Source organism: Sus scrofa, chromosome 6 (assembly GCF_054392235.1).
Source record: "Sus scrofa isolate SSC_HxYL_T2T_F1_AM1 chromosome 6, Sscrofa_HxYL_maternal_Yorkshire_Landrace_v2.0, whole genome shotgun sequence".
NCBI lineage: Eukaryota > Metazoa > Chordata > Mammalia > Artiodactyla > Suidae > Sus > Sus scrofa.
This window is the reverse complement of record NC_139388.1, coordinates 113539789-113559363: the sequence shown is the minus strand read 5'-3', so window position 1 is coordinate 113559363 and position 19575 is coordinate 113539789. Positions and strand designations below refer to the sequence as shown.

At 42.6% G+C, this 19575-nt stretch overlaps 1 protein-coding gene across 16 annotated transcripts in view; it reads left to right on the top strand.

Moving 5' to 3' along the window:
* OSBPL1A (oxysterol binding protein like 1A) overlaps positions 1–19575 on the top strand; it is a 221190-nt gene that overhangs the window by 140106 nt on the left and 61509 nt on the right. For all 16 annotated transcript variants that reach the window (XR_014807738.1, XR_014807736.1, XR_014807737.1 and 13 more), the window contains one exon: positions 16992–17145. Coding sequence is in view for 13 of the 16 variants with exons in the window: in XM_084964350.1 (XP_084820476.1) it covers positions 16992–17145 (154 nt within the window). In the remaining 3 variants the exon portion in view is untranslated. The remainder of the gene's footprint in view (positions 1–16991; positions 17146–19575) is intronic.

Sequence of the window (19575 nt, the reverse complement as noted above, 5' to 3'; positions counted from 1 at the left end):
TCCAAGCTCTCTCCCTGAACCTGACTTTGCTCCCTCCCTTTTATAAGGCCCCTAGCCGTCACAGTAGATGCACCAGACAGGCCAGGATAACCTCCCCATTCAAGGTGCTTAACTCAGTCACACCTGCAAAGTCCTTGTACCACGTAAGGTAGCACATCCACAGCTTCCAGAAGTTAGGACGGCCAGCTTAGGGGCCGTTACTCTGACTACCACTCTCCCCAAACTGATAGCCCCAGCTCTGACCTCTTGTGAGAGATTTACATACTCAGCTGTCAGCCGGATCAATAAAAAATGGCTTCTTGATATTCCTCCTAGGTTCTTCCTCCTGGGGTTTGCTTCATTTTACTCAGTGGCATCTCTTGCCTCTCCTCAAGCTGGAAACCTGGGAGTAATTGGTGGCATTCATGTGCCATCTCCATGAAACACAAACCAGGGCTGGTCCATCCTACCCTCCCATCATCCATTCAAATGGATCTTCTGAATCCACCTATATTCTGTTACTGTAATGTGCTGGGTATAAGTGCAGGTGCTGCAGTGGGAAGGCTATGGATAAATGATGGACCTACAGTCCCTGGGTCCTTTGGAAAATGACTTCACTTTTCTGTGCCTTATTTCTTCATCTGCACTTGGGTTATAGGATTAGTGGGAGGATATTTATATTTAAAACAGTGTCTGGGAGTTCTCTGGTGGCACAGTGGCTTAAGGATCTGGTATTGTCTCTGTGGCAGGATGGGGTCTGCGTGGCGCTGGTTTGATCTCTGGCCCAGGAACTTCCTCATGCCAAGGGCTTGGCCAAAACGGAAAAAAAATATGGAGAACATTGTCTGGCACACTGAGGAGCTGACCAGTGTCAGCTGTCATTGTCTTCACCTGTGCTCCACCCACTCTTGTCCAGCCCCTTAACTGATTGCTGTGCTTCCAGCCTTGCCTTCTTGCAGTTCATGCCATACACACCACTCGCACTGATCATTGCATCCCCCAGCCTAGCATCCTCCAGTGGCTCTTCACTGCCCCTGGAATAAAGTCCAAACTCTTTAATGGGCCTTTGAGGCTCTCGACGTGCCCCACACCCTCCGTGTCCCTGGTTCCTTCGCTCCTGGAGCTCTCACCACACTGGGCTTTCTCTGGCCGTCACAACACAGAGTGGGCACTTGGGTCAGAGGTAAAGGAGAGAAAGAACAGGTGTACAAACCTATATTTCATTTAAAGCTTCTTTTTATTGCTGAATCAGAATAATAGATTAAATCAAGCCCACTCTAGTATTTAAAAGATGTGGGGAAAAAGATTTTTAAGAAGAGTTCTCTTCAGAGTTCCTGTTATGGTGCAATGGAAATGAATCCAGCTAGGGACCATGAGGTTGCATGTTCGATCCTTGGCCTCGATCAGTGGGTTAAGGATCTGGTGTTGCTGTGAGCTGTGGTATAGGTCACAGACGTGGCTCAGATCTGGCGTGGCTGTGGCGTAGGCGGGCAGCTGCAGCTCCGATTGGACCCCTAGCCTGGGAACCTCCATATGCCATAGGTGTGGCCCTAAAAAGCAAAAAAAAGAATTCTAAAATATTTCTAAATTATTTTAAGTAAATGCTTAATCTACTTTTTAAAAGTTGATTACAACCTGTGTTACTTTAGAATTAAATTCGTGTGACTTCCTGCTTTCTCTTTAAATTTATTTTCAAATAAGCAGGATCAATGAAAATCTAATACAGTGGGTGAGGCACACCTTGATATAAGCTTAAAGTGTAGTGTATTTTTTCTAGCCCCATGGGATCTTTTGATTATTTTTTTTCCGGTATGTTCAAGTGACTTAATATTTCATAAAACTCCATAAAGCAAGCAGATTCTTTCTTACAGTTTGGATGAATTCCATTGTATAATGTGATTAAAAGAAACCTCAATCTAACAAAGCATTTTGTCTCTGTGTGTGTGTGTGTGTGTGTGTGTGTGTGTGTGTGTGTGTGTATTTAAGGAATGAAATGGTTATGCTGAGTGAAATTTTTTTTTTTTTTTTTTGGCTACGCCTGTGGCATGTGGAAGTTCCTAGACCAGGGATTGAACACATGCTACAGCGGTGACTCAAGGCATTGCAGTGCTAACGCCAAATCCTTAACCTGCCTCGCCACTTCATGAGTGAAATTTCTGTACCCCTACCTGTAAGTGAGCCCTTCCTGGGAAAAGGGCTAAACATTCATGCGTGTTAAAGCAAAAGATGTAAGGAGAAACTAGAGGGTAACTAGCTCTGTGGGAAAATTCCATTCTGCTAGCAAATCACATTCAGAAGTATGTAGACGGTACCGCTTTGGGAGAGAAAAAAGCAGTTCCTTCTACTTGTTCCTGCCATGTTTCTGTCTTTCCATTTCCCCTGTACTTGATGCTGCCCACTTCCACCAAAGCTCTCAAATATCTCTACATTACCTCCTCTTCAAGGTAGGCTTTCCTGACTCCCCCAGGCAGAGTTAATCATTTCTTCTTCTTTTGCCGCCTTCCGTTTACACCTCTTTTATAGCCCTTTGATTGTCTTGTGCTTATCTCTTTACGATGGTAGAGACCGTATCTGTTTATATCCCTGAGGTCCTTAGCATAGCATCAGAGTTGCTGTCTAAATGTTTGTTGAATGCAGGTTGTTGAACAAATGTTGTTGACATTTCCATCCTCCGTAAATATATATTGATATTCAGTAAAGAGCACGAAAGAATCAGTAAGGCTTGCTGATTTCATCAGTCTGTATACACCCCTTTGGATGCTTGGTTGCGGGGTAGGGAGTGGGGACCAGGGGAGTGAGCTGGGAGGAGATGTTATTAAAAGACAAAATTTGTTCTCCAGGCCTTTATGATCAAGGTAGAACTAACTATGAGACGTGCTCGAAGAGGGGGGAAATGAAAGAGTAGCCAGGGGCGAGAAAGGAAAGGTGCTTGACTTTATGAATCTCTAGGAATTTTCTAAGGCATTGTTTTTGCATCATTTATTACCAGTTAAATATCTTCATGGTCGTTATTCTTTAGTCTTGGTCTGAAGGGGAGCAGTTTCACAAAAATTCCTGCTTTTTGAATTTTGAAACTTGAAAAGGTATTGTTTTTCTTACTGTCTGTTCATTTTCCTTTTTAGAAACATGTTGAGATCAGTTGCTCAAGAAAGACTTTCTCGCTAGGTTTTCCTCTTAATGCTATTTTGGTCAAAATGCACATGAATAATGCATACAATCCAATAGTGTAGATTGGCAAAACCAGTAGAAAGTTATGTCACGAAATTGAAGCCAGTTTTAGCATTTCTCAGCAGTTGCAGGGGTAGGTGCTCATGTCTTTTTAAATCAGAGCTTTTAGAACAGAAAGTGGTAATAAGACAACTTCGGTTTTGTCTGGAGGAGAGGAAGTTATGACCCATGGGAAATAAAGTTTAATGCAATGAGTATGACTGGAAGTAGCTGAGAGAAGTGATGGTACCTCTGCTGACGGTTCCCTTAGGATTAGACCAAGGCCATCAAAGGGGTTGGGAGGAGGGCACTGTGGCCATTTATAAGAGGCTCTGTGCACTGGTTTTTATGTTCCCAAGCCCGTGTCCTTGCCTGCAGTTTAGTTTTGAGCATTTCTTATCTGGGCCTTTTCTGTCAGTACCTGCCTAAGACTTGAAGGTCTTGCCCAAGAATACCTCTGTATTCTTAGCCCTTTCTCTCTCTCTCTCTTTTTTTTTTTCGGTCTTTTTGCCTTTTCTAGAGCCGCTCCCACAGCATATGGAGGTTCCCAGTCTAGGGATTTAATCACAGCTGTAGCCACCAGCCTATGCCAGAGCCACAGCAGCAACGTGGGATCTGAGCCATGTCTGCAACCTACACCACAGCTCTGATGGCAACACCAGATCCTTAACCCACTGATCGAGGCCAGGGATCAAACCTGCAACCTCATGGTTCCTAGTTGGATTCGTTAACCACTGAGCCACACGGAAACTCATCTTCCTTTTTTTAAATGACTAGCCATGCTACCTTGTTCTTGCCCCTTTTCTGGTTATATAACTCACTGTGTATTTCTTCCTTACCTTTCCCCGAACCCTGCATTTCCCGTAAGCACCAAGCTTGCTGTATTAATTTTTGTATTTCCTCTGGTGCCCAGCACAAAACACGTTAATTGGTTGACATGATGTGCAGCAAATTGGGAACAGAACATGACGGTTATTCACCTGCTTCTCATGTAATATGGCGCACCATTCCGGAGAGAATCTAAGTTGTGGCAGGGGCTCTTTATCTTGTATCGTGTTTTCAGCATGAAAACGGTATCCAGCAGCTTACTTGTAAATGTGTATATTGTAGGTAAACACTGGCGCATTAATCTCTCCTTTAGGTTCCAGGCTAATCTTTTGGGACATTACATTAATGTCTCCATTAAATACTTACTATAAAACCATATGCATCTGGTACTGTCCTTAGCGCTCAGGGCACATCATTACCCAGACACACTCAGCACATGCCCACTGTGTGCAGTGTGTTGCTGGGCCCTGCACTACGGAGGGAAATAAGATCCAGTCCCTGAATTGGGAATTGACTGTCAGTCTGGAGGAAGAGGCTTAGCAGGGGAAGATGGGGCCATGATGCACTCGGAATCTGCCCTCCAGCCCACCCCACTGCTCACTCCAGGGATCAGCCCTGAGGGTTTGCCTTTCACAGCTGCTAGCTCTGCACCGTCATCTCTGTGTTGTACATCCCACATTCTGTCACCTGTCTTTCAACCTGTTCTCTTAAAAACCCTGGTCCTGACATTTCTTTGACCAGCCACACCACCTACTCCACATTTTCACTGCTTCTACCTCCACTGTGTCTTCGTTCCGTCCTCACCAGGCTCGGGTGATGTGGGCTGTCCTGTAATCACCCCCATCTTTCTCTCCCTGCACCTGCTCTTCCAGCCTGTCCCTGTCCCCCTCCCCTGTGGGTGAGGCTGTGACACATGCCAGGCCGCACTGGCGGCTCTTGCTTTAGACTCATGACTATTCATTCCTGTTGTGCCCTTTTGCTGCCCAGCAGTTCTGCTCCATTTCTCTGGTCAGTTCCTTTTATGTGCCTATTCCATAACTTTTCTCACTTAAAATTTCTAATATCTTCTCCTCCATCTGGCTCCATCTGAGGACATTGTTATGTCACTGAGAAACTCCTCCTGTTTCCATCGTCAAAGCCCTTCTCACACCTGGATGTGTACCTATGTGGACACATTCTGCCTTCTCTACCTTGACGGCTTCTCTATCAGTGACTGTCATGTCCGTAACTAAGACAACCCCTCCGGACGTGCCTGGGAGCCTGACGCCCTGGACCTATGTGAGGACTTTAATGCAGCCTAGCCTCTCTGTCTCCCAGGTAATCAGTTATTCCTGGTCCCCGTTAGCAATCTTATCTTTAAAATGCTATATCTTACACAAGTACCTTTGATCCACATCACTTTTCTCTCATTCATTCTTATTTTTTCTATCACCTTTTTTTTGGGGGGGGGGTGGGTTTTTTTTTTTTTTTTTTTTAAGGACCGTACCGGTGGCATATGGAAGTTGCCCGGCTAGGGGTCGAGTTGGAGCCGCAGCTGCTGGTCTACACCACAGTCACAGCAACTTGGGATCCGAGAGTGTCTGAGACCTACACCACAGCTCACACAACACTGGGATCCTTAACCCACTGAGCAAGGCCAGGAATCAAACCCGAGTCCTCATGGATACTAGTTGGGTTCGTTATCACTGAGCCGCAATGGGGACTCCTATCACTCTTTCTTGAAGAGCCTCTGTTTATGTTTATTCTCACAGTTCCCCCACAGCTGCTCTTGACAAGGTCACCACTGTCACATACTCAGCTGCCTCGTTGAGTGGTCCTCTCTGAGTTCCCATCTTTGTCAGCCTTCACCAGCATGTAAGGTGGTTAATTCCTCCTTCTGTCATGGAACACTTTCTTGGCCTCCATGAATGGAAGAATGCCACTTTCGTTTGACTTTATTTCCCTATTTCCTGTGCTGTTGGCCCTTGCATCCTCTGACATGAGATGTGTAAGCGTCTGGGGGTGCAGGTGTCCTTATCTGCACTGACTCTCAAGATCCTTTGTACTCAAGTGGTGTGAGGATCCATAGCATTGGCCTCACCTGTGAGCTTGTTGGAAGTAGAGAACCAAAGGCCCCAACTCAGCCCTAGTGCATAAGAATTTGCATTTTTTCAAGCCCACAGGGAATTCATACAGACATTAAGCTTGAGTAGCTTGCCTTGAACTACCTCATCTAGTCCCATGCCTGTGGTTCTTGTCCAGATTCTAATGCAGCCATAACTTTGCATCTCTAGCTTCAGTAGTCTTGCCCCTGGATTTCAGGCTCCTGTCTAACCATCTACTTGGCATTTTAACTTAAATGTCTAAGGAGACCCCCTACATGTCTTACAAATGTCCAAAGGAGAACTCTTGATTTCTGCTCACCAGCCAGCCTGCCCCTTCTGCTGTCCACATTTTGGTAGATGGGAGATCCATCTTTCCAGTCGCTTTGGCCAAGGCTGAGAATCTTTGAATTATCTGTTACAGACTGTAGGTTTTTTTGGTTGTTGTTGTTTGAGGTTTTTTGTCCTCACATCCACATTCGGTCCATTAACAAATTCTGTCAGCTCTACCTACAAGATATAGCAGAATCTGACCACTCTCATCCCTCCGCTCCAACCACCCACGCCCCCATCATCTTTCTCCTGGATTCTGACAGCGGCTCTCTGCTCTCTCCGCTTGCACCCTCGTTTCCAACAGTATTGTAAACACAGCAGGCAGAGTGATCATTTCCAAATGAATCTGTTCACGTCAGTTCCCTGCACGGAACCCGCCAATGGCTTTGCTTCCTGGCTGGAATAAGAGCCAGGTGCCCTGGTCCTGGCTGTCTGCCACCTTCTGAGCTCTGCCTCTGTCCTCATCACCTACTCCCTTCCATCCCTGACCTCAGTGCAAGTCCTCGACCTTGCCAGGCATGTTCTCTGCTGCCTGGGGCTCGGATCCCAAAGGTCCACACTGCTTACGCCCCCACTTCCTTCATCTTTCTGCTCAGAAAGACCTTCACTGTATCCTTTTTTTTCTTGACCAAAACCAAACAAACAAAACACCCTTCACACATACTGTTCGTTTGTGGATTTCCCACAAGTGGAGTGTACACTGCTCGGTGAGGGAGGCATTTTGTGTAGTGCCCCAGACTAGTGCTAGACAGCAAAAGAGAACGTATTCATGGAACAAGTATGTGAATAAGCTCCACCAGATAGAATGTAAGGAGTGTCACAGAAGTTCAGAGGAGGGACCACTAACAGTGTGGGGAAGCTGGAGAGAGCATCACAAAATAAGTGACACTTGAGTGATGTGAAGATTCCATAAAAAGTTCCCCAGAAGGATGGGGGGGGGTCAAATATTCTTTGTGGAAGAAGACAACACATGTGAAGATGAAGAAGAATAGTTTTCAGACATCATGAAAATGTGCTATAGGGGTAAGTGTTTTGGCTGCTGAGAAATAGTGATGAGTGAAGCCAGGAAGGTAATTTAGGACGAATTTGTAATAAGTCTCATTCTGCTGAAGAATTTTAATGTTAGCCTCTAAGTGGTGGGGAGCCGACAAACATAATTAAGTATATAGAGTGATGTGAGATTAGTATTTAATAAAGATTCATTTTTCAAAAAGATAAACATTGTGCAATTTTTGTAATAATGCTTGCATTATATTGAGAATTGGAAGTTCAAGGAAAATAAGACATGGTCCCTACTCAGGAGTCTGTATTCAGTAAGCATACGAGTATTGGTTGATTTGAGGTCCTAGTATCCTAGATGAGAGATGACAAGAGTTTGGACAAAAGCAACTTAAGTAAAAATGGAAAGCTTCAGTTTATACCTGTGTTGCTTCAATAAGCATGTAACCCAGCCTTTGTTCCTCGGGGAAGCCTGATTGACTTTCTTGACTTGATCAGATCTCTGCTGTAGGCTCCCCAGGTGTCATGGTCCCATAGCATGTCCAGTAGTTGAAATTTTGTATGATTATTTTGTTTTGGTTTTTTTCAGCCCTGCCACTCAACCAGACAGTAAATCCCTTGAGTAACTTTGCACCCCTTGCAACTAGCATAGATTTTTGGCACATATTAGGAGTGCAGATATTTGAGTGAATGAAATTCGGGGATGTGTGTTTAAGGCTAAATCGACAACTTGAGAACCGGTTGGTTGTGGAGGATAATGATCTTCTTAGGATTTCCATCTATTTACTGATAATTCCCACTTTGGCCCGAAGCCTCTCAAACTCCATATCATAGTAACTAGACGTCATCCTGATCTGCCCCTTATGTAGGCCCTGTCTGGGCTAATGGCATCCGTCATCTACCCACCATGCAAACTACAAATGTGAAAGTATCTTTTATTACCCCCTCTCCTCACACCCTCCCCATATCTAAGTAGCCATCATCACTATTTTCCATTTTCTCCCCCATTTTCATGATCAGTGCCTTGGTTCAACTTTTCCATCCTTTTGAGCTCACGGACTTCTGGTCATTGTCCCTGCAAGCCCCCGTTCCACACTGCATACTGTCAAGGGTGGTAGGCCCCCCCAAAAGTGAGTTCATCTCAGGAACCTGAACTTTTTTTGGAGGGTAATGGGTTAGGGAGATCTTAGCAGATGTGATTAAGTTAAGGATTTTGAGATGAGATCCTCAGGGATTATCTGGAAGGAACTTAAATGCTGTCACAAGTATAAGAAAAAGGTAGAGGGAAATAAGACACACAGAGCAGAAGACAGTCTGAGGGTGCAGGCAGAGTAGAGTGATATAGCCACAGGCCCAGAACTGTGGGCAGCCACCACACCGGGGCTGGGGGAGATGAGGAGCCCACGGATGAACGGCGGTCCCACCAGCACCAGTGTTTGTCCAGTGAAGCTGATGTTGGATGTGTGGCCTCAGGAATTATGAAAGATGAATTTTTTGTTGTTTTAAACCACCAAGTTTGTGGTAGTTGTTGTGGTGGCCGTGATGCGTCAGAGTTCTCTGTGATCTTATCACTCCCTGGCAAAATGTCCAGTGACTTTCCACTACTGCGAGTTAAGTATAAACTCTATGATCTGACCCCCTTTAAAGCATCGTCTCTGACAACTACATCTTTTCCTCCTGACTGTTGTCCTCTCCAGCGGTGCCAGATATGCCTGGACACACACTTTATTCTTTCAGCTCATGGGACCGTTTGCTGCTCCCCTTACACCCAGGATTCTCTTCTCCTGCCTTAAATCCTTAGTCATCTTTGTAGCTCAGATGTCATCTCTGCTTGGAAACTTCTTTTGGTTCCCCTAAGAGTAACTTCTTCTATTTCCTCAAACATTTTGTATAAATGTATGTTTACTTGGGATGTCTTCCACTAGATTGGACTTTGAATACTTGGAGGGCACCAATTATAGCTCATTAATCTTTCCAAACTGTTTCGGCACCTAGCCTTTTACCTGATATGTGGTAGATATTTGGTAAGTGTTGGTTTATTAAACTGGAGTCACACGAATGTACTTTAGTACTCTGGATTTTTCTATAACAGATCTTTCGTTTTAGAATTATTTTGCTTCTTGAGTGAATGCATGGGTGACCTTCCTCAAAAAATAATTTTAATGATGTCAACAAGACAAAACGGGAAGCTCTGAATTCAGTGCTCCAAAACAGACATAAGATTTTCAGGAGCCCACACACAATGGTTTGAATAATTCTGCATCTGCAATTACATGTGCAGATTTTGCAAGTTGTGGAAAACAGTAGTAGATCTAGTCACTTGGAGACAAGCCAGTACTTTTAAGAAACTGTCGCAATCTCAACGCTCTACCACTTGGCTGATTTTGACCTTGGACCTCATTCAGGGAGGATGTGTCTAGAATGTCTCCCTTACTGCTTGCTGCCAAGATTCTGTTTCAAACTTTTGTCGCTTCCCCAGTAGGTTATTGTCGCAGTTTCTTGGCAGTGCCTTCTGGACTCATCTTGGTATTCTGTTTACTATTTATTTTAAATGTGGTAGGTTTCATTTATTTTCCTTGTTTTCTTCATATTTACTGTGTTATTTTTGAGTTTACAAAATTGTACGTTAACGCTAAATAAAAACTTAGCACTGATATTTTAAGGTTGGGTTACTTTGGACATTCTTAGAACATGCCTGGTTCTTGGGAAACCGTAAACAATGGAGGTATTAAATTGAGTATGTGCCTCCTGACCATTTCCTGTTACCTTAAGTAGCGGGGAGGGGTTATTTGGCCATTATCCACCGCTCTTTCCACGTCTTGCTCCTTTGTACCATTTGTTCTCAAGCTAGTTATCGAAAGTCAGGTTCAAAAAAGTTTATCAGGATAAGGTAAGAATTGTTGGCATGTTTATATTGTTAACTTCACAACCTCTCCTTTTAGCCTTTTAATAGGAAAAGCTCAAAAAAGTCGGATAGAGGTAATGATCCTCTTCACTCTGAAATGTTTGAAACCACTTTATTGATGTGTGATTGACATACAAAAAGCTGTCCATGTTGAACTTGTAAAACTTGATGAGTGAAGTTTTAAAACCATGTTGACCCAGTCACAGCCATGGTGGACAGAGATTTGTGAATAAACTTTCTATTAATACTCCTGTTTTAATTGAGAAATTAATCAGGCAGAGAGTCTGTCTACCATAAATGCTTGTACACAGGCTAAAGCATTTAGCTTGTGAGATACAGTCTGTTTTTCAATATATTATTAGGACTTTTTTGTATAAAATATAGTTATTAATTAAACCACCTGGATCCATTTTGGAACTAGATAGAGAATACACAAACCTACGAATAAATATCAACTAAGTATTCCATTACCTGTTGTTACATAGAGCTGTACAGATTTTCCTAACTGCCCATCTAAAGTTCAATGAATAATGTAAGGCTGTTTCATAAATCCCTTACCCTGTTTTTCAGGAATGGATTCAAGTATCCTGAACTTTTCGTGTGGCTTTCCTTAGTATAGAAGCATAAATGTAAGGAGAAAATGCAATGGGAAATAAAAGGAAAAATGAAAGGCTAATTTTGTCTGAAACCCAGCTATGGATATTGTTAACATTTCTGCTACTGTGTCTGAAAACACATCTGTACAAAACCCCACAAGTTTTGCCTATATCTGTGTGGCTTTCTTTGGTCAGTCGCATTGAAGTGAGAGATGACAGGACCAGAATATGTTTCATGCATCCAGCATGATTGGTCTTTGGAGCGACAAGTTTTTGTCTGCTTGTTTGTGTTTTGATTTGGTTTTATTGTGGGAAAGCATACGTAACATATATACCATTTTAACCATTTTTAAGTGTGTACCTCAGTGCCCTTAAGTACGTTATTGTCCAACCAGCGCCACCATCCACTGCTAGAAGTTTTTCACTATCTCCAAGTAAAACTGTGCCCATCAGACAGGAACTGCCCACCCCCCCCACCCCTCCTTGTTTATTTTTGAAGCTTGTAAAGTATTCTTTTTTTTTTTTTTTTGTCTTTTTGCTATTTTTTGGGCCGCTCCCGCGGCATATGGAGGTTCCCCAGGCTAGGGGTCTAATCGGAGCTGTGGCTGCCAGCCTACGCCAGAGCCACAGCAACGCAGGATCCGAGCCGCGTCTGCAACCTACACCACAGCTCACGGCAACGCCGGATCGTTAACCCACTGAGCAAGGGCAGGGACCGAACCCGCAACCTCATGGTTCCTAGTTGGATTCGTTAACCACTGTGCCACGACAGGAACTCCGTAAAGTATTCTTAACTATTGAAAGCACTATATATGAGGCATTAAGCACACTCTTCCCAATACTTGATGTTTCCCTTGAGGCATTCATGCATTGCCTGGGCATACTGAAGGGTAAAGTCAGGCCTATTTGATATTTATATGTGCAGGCAAAACTGGAAAAACCTGATGTTTTAAGACTGAATTGTGACCTCAGAGGCAGTAAGATCTATCACTTGGAAATTACTTGGAAGGGCAGGCTTCACCTTAATCAGTAAGCCTCCACTTACGTAAGTGGAGTAAGTGGCTATGGCCTCTTTGGTACTTAGGTAAGCATGTTTGAATTTAAGTGTATCTGGACCCATGGGTCTTTGCTGGAGGTAGGTTGGTGTGACTGATGCTGTGAAGGCCTGGAAGTTAAGAAGGGCTCCCTGTTGCCAACAAAGTAAGTCCAAGCTATGTCTCGCTCTATGTACATAGTGTTAAAAGTAACAGCTTTTGTTCTTAAACAACAACCTAGTTTTGAATCTGGAGGACACTGTAAATCATGTAACTGATTCTGTTTCCTTCTTTGCCTCCGAAGCTAGACTGCTCAGAGATGAGTGTGAAGTTTGCCTCCAGCAGGTGTTAAGAACCTCACGGCTTGTAATGGGATAATACCTCATTCCTGGCTTCATTTTGTCCCATTGCCCGCCCGCCCTTGACTTCTATTCCTCCAAGTAGCTTCATGACCGATTCATAGCGTCACTTCCACCCCTGTGCACCCCCGTCCCCCTCGCCCACATCACTCCTTTCCTGTGTCTTCCACTCCCCTCTCACTGAGTGTTTTGGTCCTCCCCGCCTTGGGTCATGCTGTTCCCTTTGCTGAGAACAGTTCCTCTATTGTAACTCTCTCCACCACCCCCACTCTTACTCCTTGTCAATTTACTCAGCTCAGTCATGACTTTAGTCACAAATCATCTCCTGACACCCAGTCCTTCCCTCCGATAGACTGGCTGGTGCCTTCTATGTGGCCCCCTGCCCTCATTCAGACTTCTGTCATTGCACGCAGAAAAATTCTCTGGACTCGTGTGTGCACAAAATGGTCTGCCTCTGCTAGACCGTGGGCAGGGACCAGATCTCACCGTTCTTTGAATCTCACCATGCCTTGCAAGAGAAACAGGAGGGAAAGAATGAATTAAGCAGTGTGTCAGATGTGGTTCATGCGTCATCATAAGAATTCAAAGATAGGAGTTCCCATGGTGGCTCAGCGGAAACGAATCTGACTAGCATCCATGAGGATGCAGGTTCAATCGCTGGCCTCATTTAGTGGGTTAAGGATCTGGTGTTGCCATGAGTTGTGGTGTAGGTTGCAGATGTGGCTCAGCTCTGGGGTGGCTGTGGGGTAGGCCACCGGCTACAGCTCCAATTCGACCCCTAGCCTAGGACCCTCCATATGCCTCAGGTGCAGCCCTAAAAAAAAAAAAAAAAAGTTCAAAGATGGTTGTTGGACCAACTTTGCAATATGGAGGTTATTGGTGACCTTTGTCAGAGCCCTTCAGGGAAGGGGTGAAGATAACCTGATTACATTAGTGGAGGAAGGAGGTTGAGCTCAAGGTAGCGAGAGGGAAGGGTTGGGGCAAAGGGGAGAGGTGGAGGCATAGGTAGGGTCAGACGAGGAGAGGGGGCTGAGAGAGGAAGCCAAATATTGCTACCCTGGGTTGGGGGGGTGGACAATAAGGGTCTGTACTGCCTTCTGATAGTGTGTTTCTAGGGGTGAACACAGCCGTCCTGTAACGGGGGTGAAGGTGGTAGGTCTTCAGCAAGTTGAAATCTTTTGAGTAAAGTCTTTACTTCATAGAAATTCTTACTTCGTTACCTTTTGTTTGGTGTTTACTGTATGTCTGCTTTTTGTCAAGAGTTTTCTTTTGAGCTGGATAAGTCCCTATCTTATGATTTGAATCCTTTAAGTAGAGAATAAATAGAAAATACTGTGCAGAGTGATGTTTAATAGATGCTTGAGGTTTTTTGCTTTGGTGCATTTTGTTTTTCATGACATCTGAATTATAAAGTAATAATGCATCTTGAGTAGTACTAACCAGTACAGACAAAATTATTTTGTTTGGCTTTTTAAAGTTTTAACTTTTTTATATGAAACAAATTTGAAAATGTAGAAGTGCAAAAACCACACCAATCTACCACTTAGGACCATTGTCACCATCTTTGATTCAGACTGTACACATGCCATTCCCTCTGAACAACTCTTCTCTCACCTCCACCTGAGCATCATTCTTACTGTTTTGAGATTTACCTGTAGTACCACGGTAAACAGGTAAGGTAGGGGGTCCCCAAAGAAAGAGGACCAGCCTTGGCTTTCTTGACATAAGAGGAGCCATTTTTTGGCCTAAGCCACTTTGCGATCTAAGCCTGGTGCTCACAGTGTTGTTGCCCTTGAACAGGTCTCAGGAAGTAATGTTCTTAAGGGGACAGAACAATGCAGGAACAAATGGGACTGTTACCAGGCAAGAGAAGCAACTATAGCAGAGATAATAAATCAGTTGTAAAGACTCCCAGTTCTGTTTCATTTGGTAAAGATTAGCCTGAAGCCGTTTGTTGAGCTACTTTGCAGAATTCAAACCTCTCTTGAGCCCTCAAACACCAGATCAGCTGGAAACTAAGGGATGATGATGTTGACCTTTTCTGACGCTCCTGACTTCAGTCAGCTAAAGCTCAGACTCACCCTTCACCTCAGTTCTGTGCTGAATTCTCCTCTGCTCAAAACTCCTTCATGAATATGCATACACCACCCAGGCATATTCTTGAATATGCACGTACCTTTAGCTTAAAACTTCCCAGCTTTGCTGTAGGGAAGACATTGCTTTGGGAAAGATTCCTAGAGTTTTCCTTATTTTCTGCAAGTAATAAATCCTTCCTCCTCCCCCTCTTTGACTTGGTTGTGTCTTTTTGCTCGACACCCACCAAGAGAAGAACCCAGGTGACACCTCTCCTGTGGCCTTTCCTAATACTCATTTTCCTGCCCCAGCAAACGGACTCTTTCCCTCTTTGCCTCATTGTGCCATAGACAGACTTTGTCATTTCACTGCCCTTGTTAGGACAGATACCTGTTTATTTGAACCAAACTGATCTTCTTTAAGGCAGAGTAAAAAAAAAAAAAAATTTTTTTTTTTTTTTGCTTATATTTTATTTATTTTGGTTTTTGGCCTCCTCAAGCCATATGGAGTTCCTGGGCCAGGGATCAGATCTGAGCCATAACTGCAACCCAAGCCACAGCTGCGGCAACACCAGATCCTTAACCCACTGTCCTGGGCTGCCCTCAAACCCGTGTCCTAGCAGTCACTCCCAAGATGCCGCCAATCCCTTTGCATCAGGTGCTCCTTGCTTATATTTTAGAGTTGTAAAATGGTATCCTATTTTTTTTGTGTGTGTTAGCATTATGTGAAAATAATTTTTCTATTTTATTAAATTGTTTTTATACATGTAATTTTAACAGCTGCTTATTACGTGTAATGGATGACTATCCCATTACTGGCTATGCAGGTTGTCTTTAATTTTTTTTTTCAATAAAATATTGTCACTGCCTGCCAAAATTCAGAATGAAAAAGAAATACACTTAAAATTTACTATTAATATAACTTTTTTTTGCTATAAGGTATGTGACAGGAAAGAGCTATGTTTTCAATTCTGATAGTTATATTTACAGAAAATAAAAATAACTTTCCTAGTATTGAGTCTTTTCTGCAAGTAATGTGCACCATTCAGAGGGTCGAGAGTTCAAGGTGTGTTGTTCAACGTGCAGTTGTGCTTGCCCAGCAGTTGTTACTCATCAGCCTGATGTGATTAAAAATAAAGATCCATGATTTTGGCTGAATTATAGAATGCACTGGGGGGAAAGAAAGTACTCAAAAATTATATTTCCTGAACATTTTAGCTATAATACATACCAAGCAGATGGTTGACAATTTGGAGTTCCTTGGTAGTGCAGTGGGTTAAGGATCTGGTATCGTTATTGCTGTGGCACATGTTTGATCCCTGGCCTGGGAACTTCTGTATGCCAAAGGCACAACCAAAAAGGAAAAAAGAAAGTAAAGAAATTTTTATTTAAGGACGTTTGCTCGAATGTGTGTAAGAGTGCTTCCCCAGAGCAGAGGACGGTTGAGTGTAAGGTCATCTGCTTAAGAAAAATTAGAAGTTACCTTGAATTTACATTTCAGTAAAAACTTAGGCATCATTTAATGTTTTCTGGAGATTGAGTGGCTGCTGCTTTGAACTGACATATATAGAGTGTTCAACAAGGATGCAGAAAACCCAGCTCACAAACCATGAGACCATCAGCACACTTGTTAACCCCGTGGTCCTTCCTCATGGTCACCAGAGCACCCTGGAGATGCTGCAAGGGGATGAAGGATGTGAGTGTGCATAAAAACTATAATGTGCTGTAAGAAAGTTGTCCTCTTACCCCTATTCAGGCGGATGGCTCCACGCCAAAGAATACCTTGTCAGTTGGGAGTGTGGCATTTCCCTCCTAAAAATGCGTGCCTGATGATTAGATTTTTATATGGCCACTTTAGGCTTTAGCTCTTCTTGAGAATTTAAATAATGTAATACCAGAAAAAAAATGTTTAAGTATTTTAAAACTACCTTTGTTTTTTTATCTGTAGTATCATATGTAGTTTTTGTATTTTAAAACTACCTTTGTTTTTTTATCTGTAGTATCATATGTAGTTTTTGCTTCCCAATGTACAGCCACCCTAGCCTTTTCTTTATACATGAATTTTAAAAATTGAAGTTTTTCCCCTCGTTTGTTTGTTTGTTTGTTGGCTGTGCCTGAGGCATATAGAAGTTCCCGGGCCAGAGATTGAACCTGCACCACAGCAGCGACCCAAGCTGCTACAGTGAAAATGCTGGATCCTTAACCCACTGTGCCATAAGAGAATTCCTTTGAATGCTTTTTTAAAGTTGTACTTAAGGTGCTTGGAGAGGGAAGATAAAACTAGAAGTGTTTTGGGGTGGGGGGAGCCACCGAATATAATTTCTTAAAGAATTAGGTAATCTTTGGAAACCTCTTTTAATGTATAAAATCTGTTTAATTGTAAGTTTATATAATCCTGTATCTGTTTCCCAAATCCACTTCCGCCTTGCTGGGTGCAGGTTCTCTGAAATCCCTGAGGTCGTAGTTAACAGATGGATTGTTGAAGGACAAAGTAGGCTGCTTAAGTTTCCAAGCGTGATGCATTCAGGAAGATATCCTTTGTTACGGAAGCCTCGCACCAAAGTCCGATTCACTGACTCTGCACCTGCTCTGCCACAGGTTCCGAGTCCGAACGGTCCCTGAGTAGATTGGAAGTGACCGCACAGTCCTTTGAAGAGGAAGGAGAGCATCTGAACAGTAGAAACCACAGAATGTCTGAAGGAAAAGATTGTGGTGGTGGAGATGCTCTCTCCAATGGCATCAAGAAACACAGGTAGGATGGCCATTCACCGTGAATGAGGCTGCCTTGTTCTTATCAAGTGCATTTGAGTTGCTAAAGAAAAGTATGCCTTCTCTTCGTTTCTGTTTTTTTTTTTTTTTTTTTTTTTTCCGCCTCTCTGTTGAATACTCTGTTGCTTTGTCACCTGCAGGAAAGGAGTTTGTCTAAATGCCTTGTCCATTTAAGGGAAGAACATCTTTAAGTGTAGGAACTAAGCACAACACTTGAGTTTAGCGACCACGGTTTTTGGGGAGCCTAAATCCTTTAGCTTGTGGTTTAGAAAGGCTCTTCAGAACCACCTATTGAAATTGGTGCTGGATTCCTTTTTTTCATCATACATCTTTTATGCCTCTGCCTCCCAATGCTATTTTAGTTCCTGATCATTTGATCTCCTTGTTGGTTTTATTAAGAATGGATGGTAATGTTGCCTACTTATGAATGTAATTTAGTTACATTTGAACAAAGACTTTTATTAAGACCCAGGATTCGTTGAATGCATCCATTTTATATGAATAACATTAGTATTTTTTTATTCCCTTGATGATCTAGTCCTAGAGGTTGTCCCAGACTGATGAGATGTAATAGACACTGGCGTTCTCTTGTTTCACACAAGTTTATAGACACAGTGCCATGAACACATGCTGGTGTTCATAGAATACAGTATTTTATCAAATTACCAGTGAAGAATATATCCTGCTGTCACTATAAAAAGCACTTTTGGGATAAGTAGTAATTAACCATTAATTTCTACAAGATAGTTTTTTGGGTTTTTTTTTTTTTTTTTTTGCGTATTTGTATAGTTCTAACCCCATTCCTGTACCATGATCCTGGCCACAGTTGGTCTCAAATATTCTGGAAAAAAATGTACATATCACTTCTGATGTATATGTACTTGTCCCTTATTAACAAAAAAAGGTTTCAGTTTGTACTTATTTTGAAAAGATCAGTGGTTTTTAGGTAACTAGCTAAAACCAGAGTTTCCTTTTGTTCCATCAGAGGGTATCCCCTTAACATGCTTGATTCTCTTTTGATGGCGTTGACCACTGCAGACTGTGTGGCCATCAGTGCCTTTCCTGACTCTCCTGCTGTTCCTGTCTGTTCCTTTGCCGTCTGGGACTAAGTTCTGTGCAGGCCATGAAGTCCCAGTGGGAAACCTGGCAGGTCTCCCAGTCTCTAAAGAGAAGACAGGCTTTAACTGTTTAACACACATATCATGACCATCCAGTGGGAAGAACACACGTGAAACCTCAGGAATGTTCAAAGAAGTGTACAGATAGTCAATAGATTTATTACTGTATAAGAAGGAGTACTGTGCTTACTAGATACTGCCAGAACCCATGGCTGGGGAGATTGCTTGGCTTTTCAAGGCCCGGTAGCCCTTTTGCATATGTGCTGTAATACATCATAGCAGGTGTTATTTTGCCACTGAGAGGAATTTATTAAACTATATTTGTATAATCTGTGTTCTCTGTTAATTTGTCAAACTCAGAATGGCACAGATGTGAATTATTCAAAATTTGAAATTGGGACAGGTCACTAAGAAAAACCACAAAGAAATGCAACTAGATAGTGACCTAACCAGAAAAGTTAAACTGATAAACAAGATGCAGGTTAATAAACCTATAAATATAATAAAATATTCTTCAGTTATCCAAAAGAAAAGAGGCTATGGATAGACAACAAAGTCCTCCTGTATAACACAGGGAACTACATCCAATCTCTTGGGATATATATATATGTATAACCGAGTCATTTTACTGTACAGAAATTGGCACAACTTTGTGAGTCAACTATCTTTTTTTTTTTTGGCTTTTTGCCTTTTCTAGGTCTGCTCCTGCAGCATATGGAGGTTCCCAGGCTAGGGGTCTAATTGGAGCTGTAGCCACTGGCCTACACCACAGCCACAACAACACCAGATCCAAGCTGCGTCTTCGACCTAGACCACAACTGACGGCAACACTGGATCCTTAACCCACTGAGTGAGGCCAGGGATCAAACCCGCAACCTCATGGTTCCTAGTTGGAGTCGTTAACCACTGAGCCATGACAGGAACTCAAACTATTTTTAAAATTTATATTTTAAAAAAAGAGGCTAATTTAGGAAATTGTCAACATTCAAATATGTGGGAAAACATAAGTTTCTTATTTTAAAAAATAATTTAAAAATAGTTTTCTAAAAGTCTTTTTTCCCCATAAAGTTCTTCTCTAATAAAATAGAGCATGTGTAAGATACAATTTAAAAGGTTTATTTTAAAGTATGACAATAGACAGAATATTCATTATTAACAAATCCCTCTTGCCTGCACCCTAAATTGCATTGTAAGTAATCTGTGATTATAATGGGCAATTATAATTTGAATTATCAGTAATTTTGGTAATGTTTTAGAAAAGGAGATGTATGTTGCTGCCAGGGATTTTAGCTTGA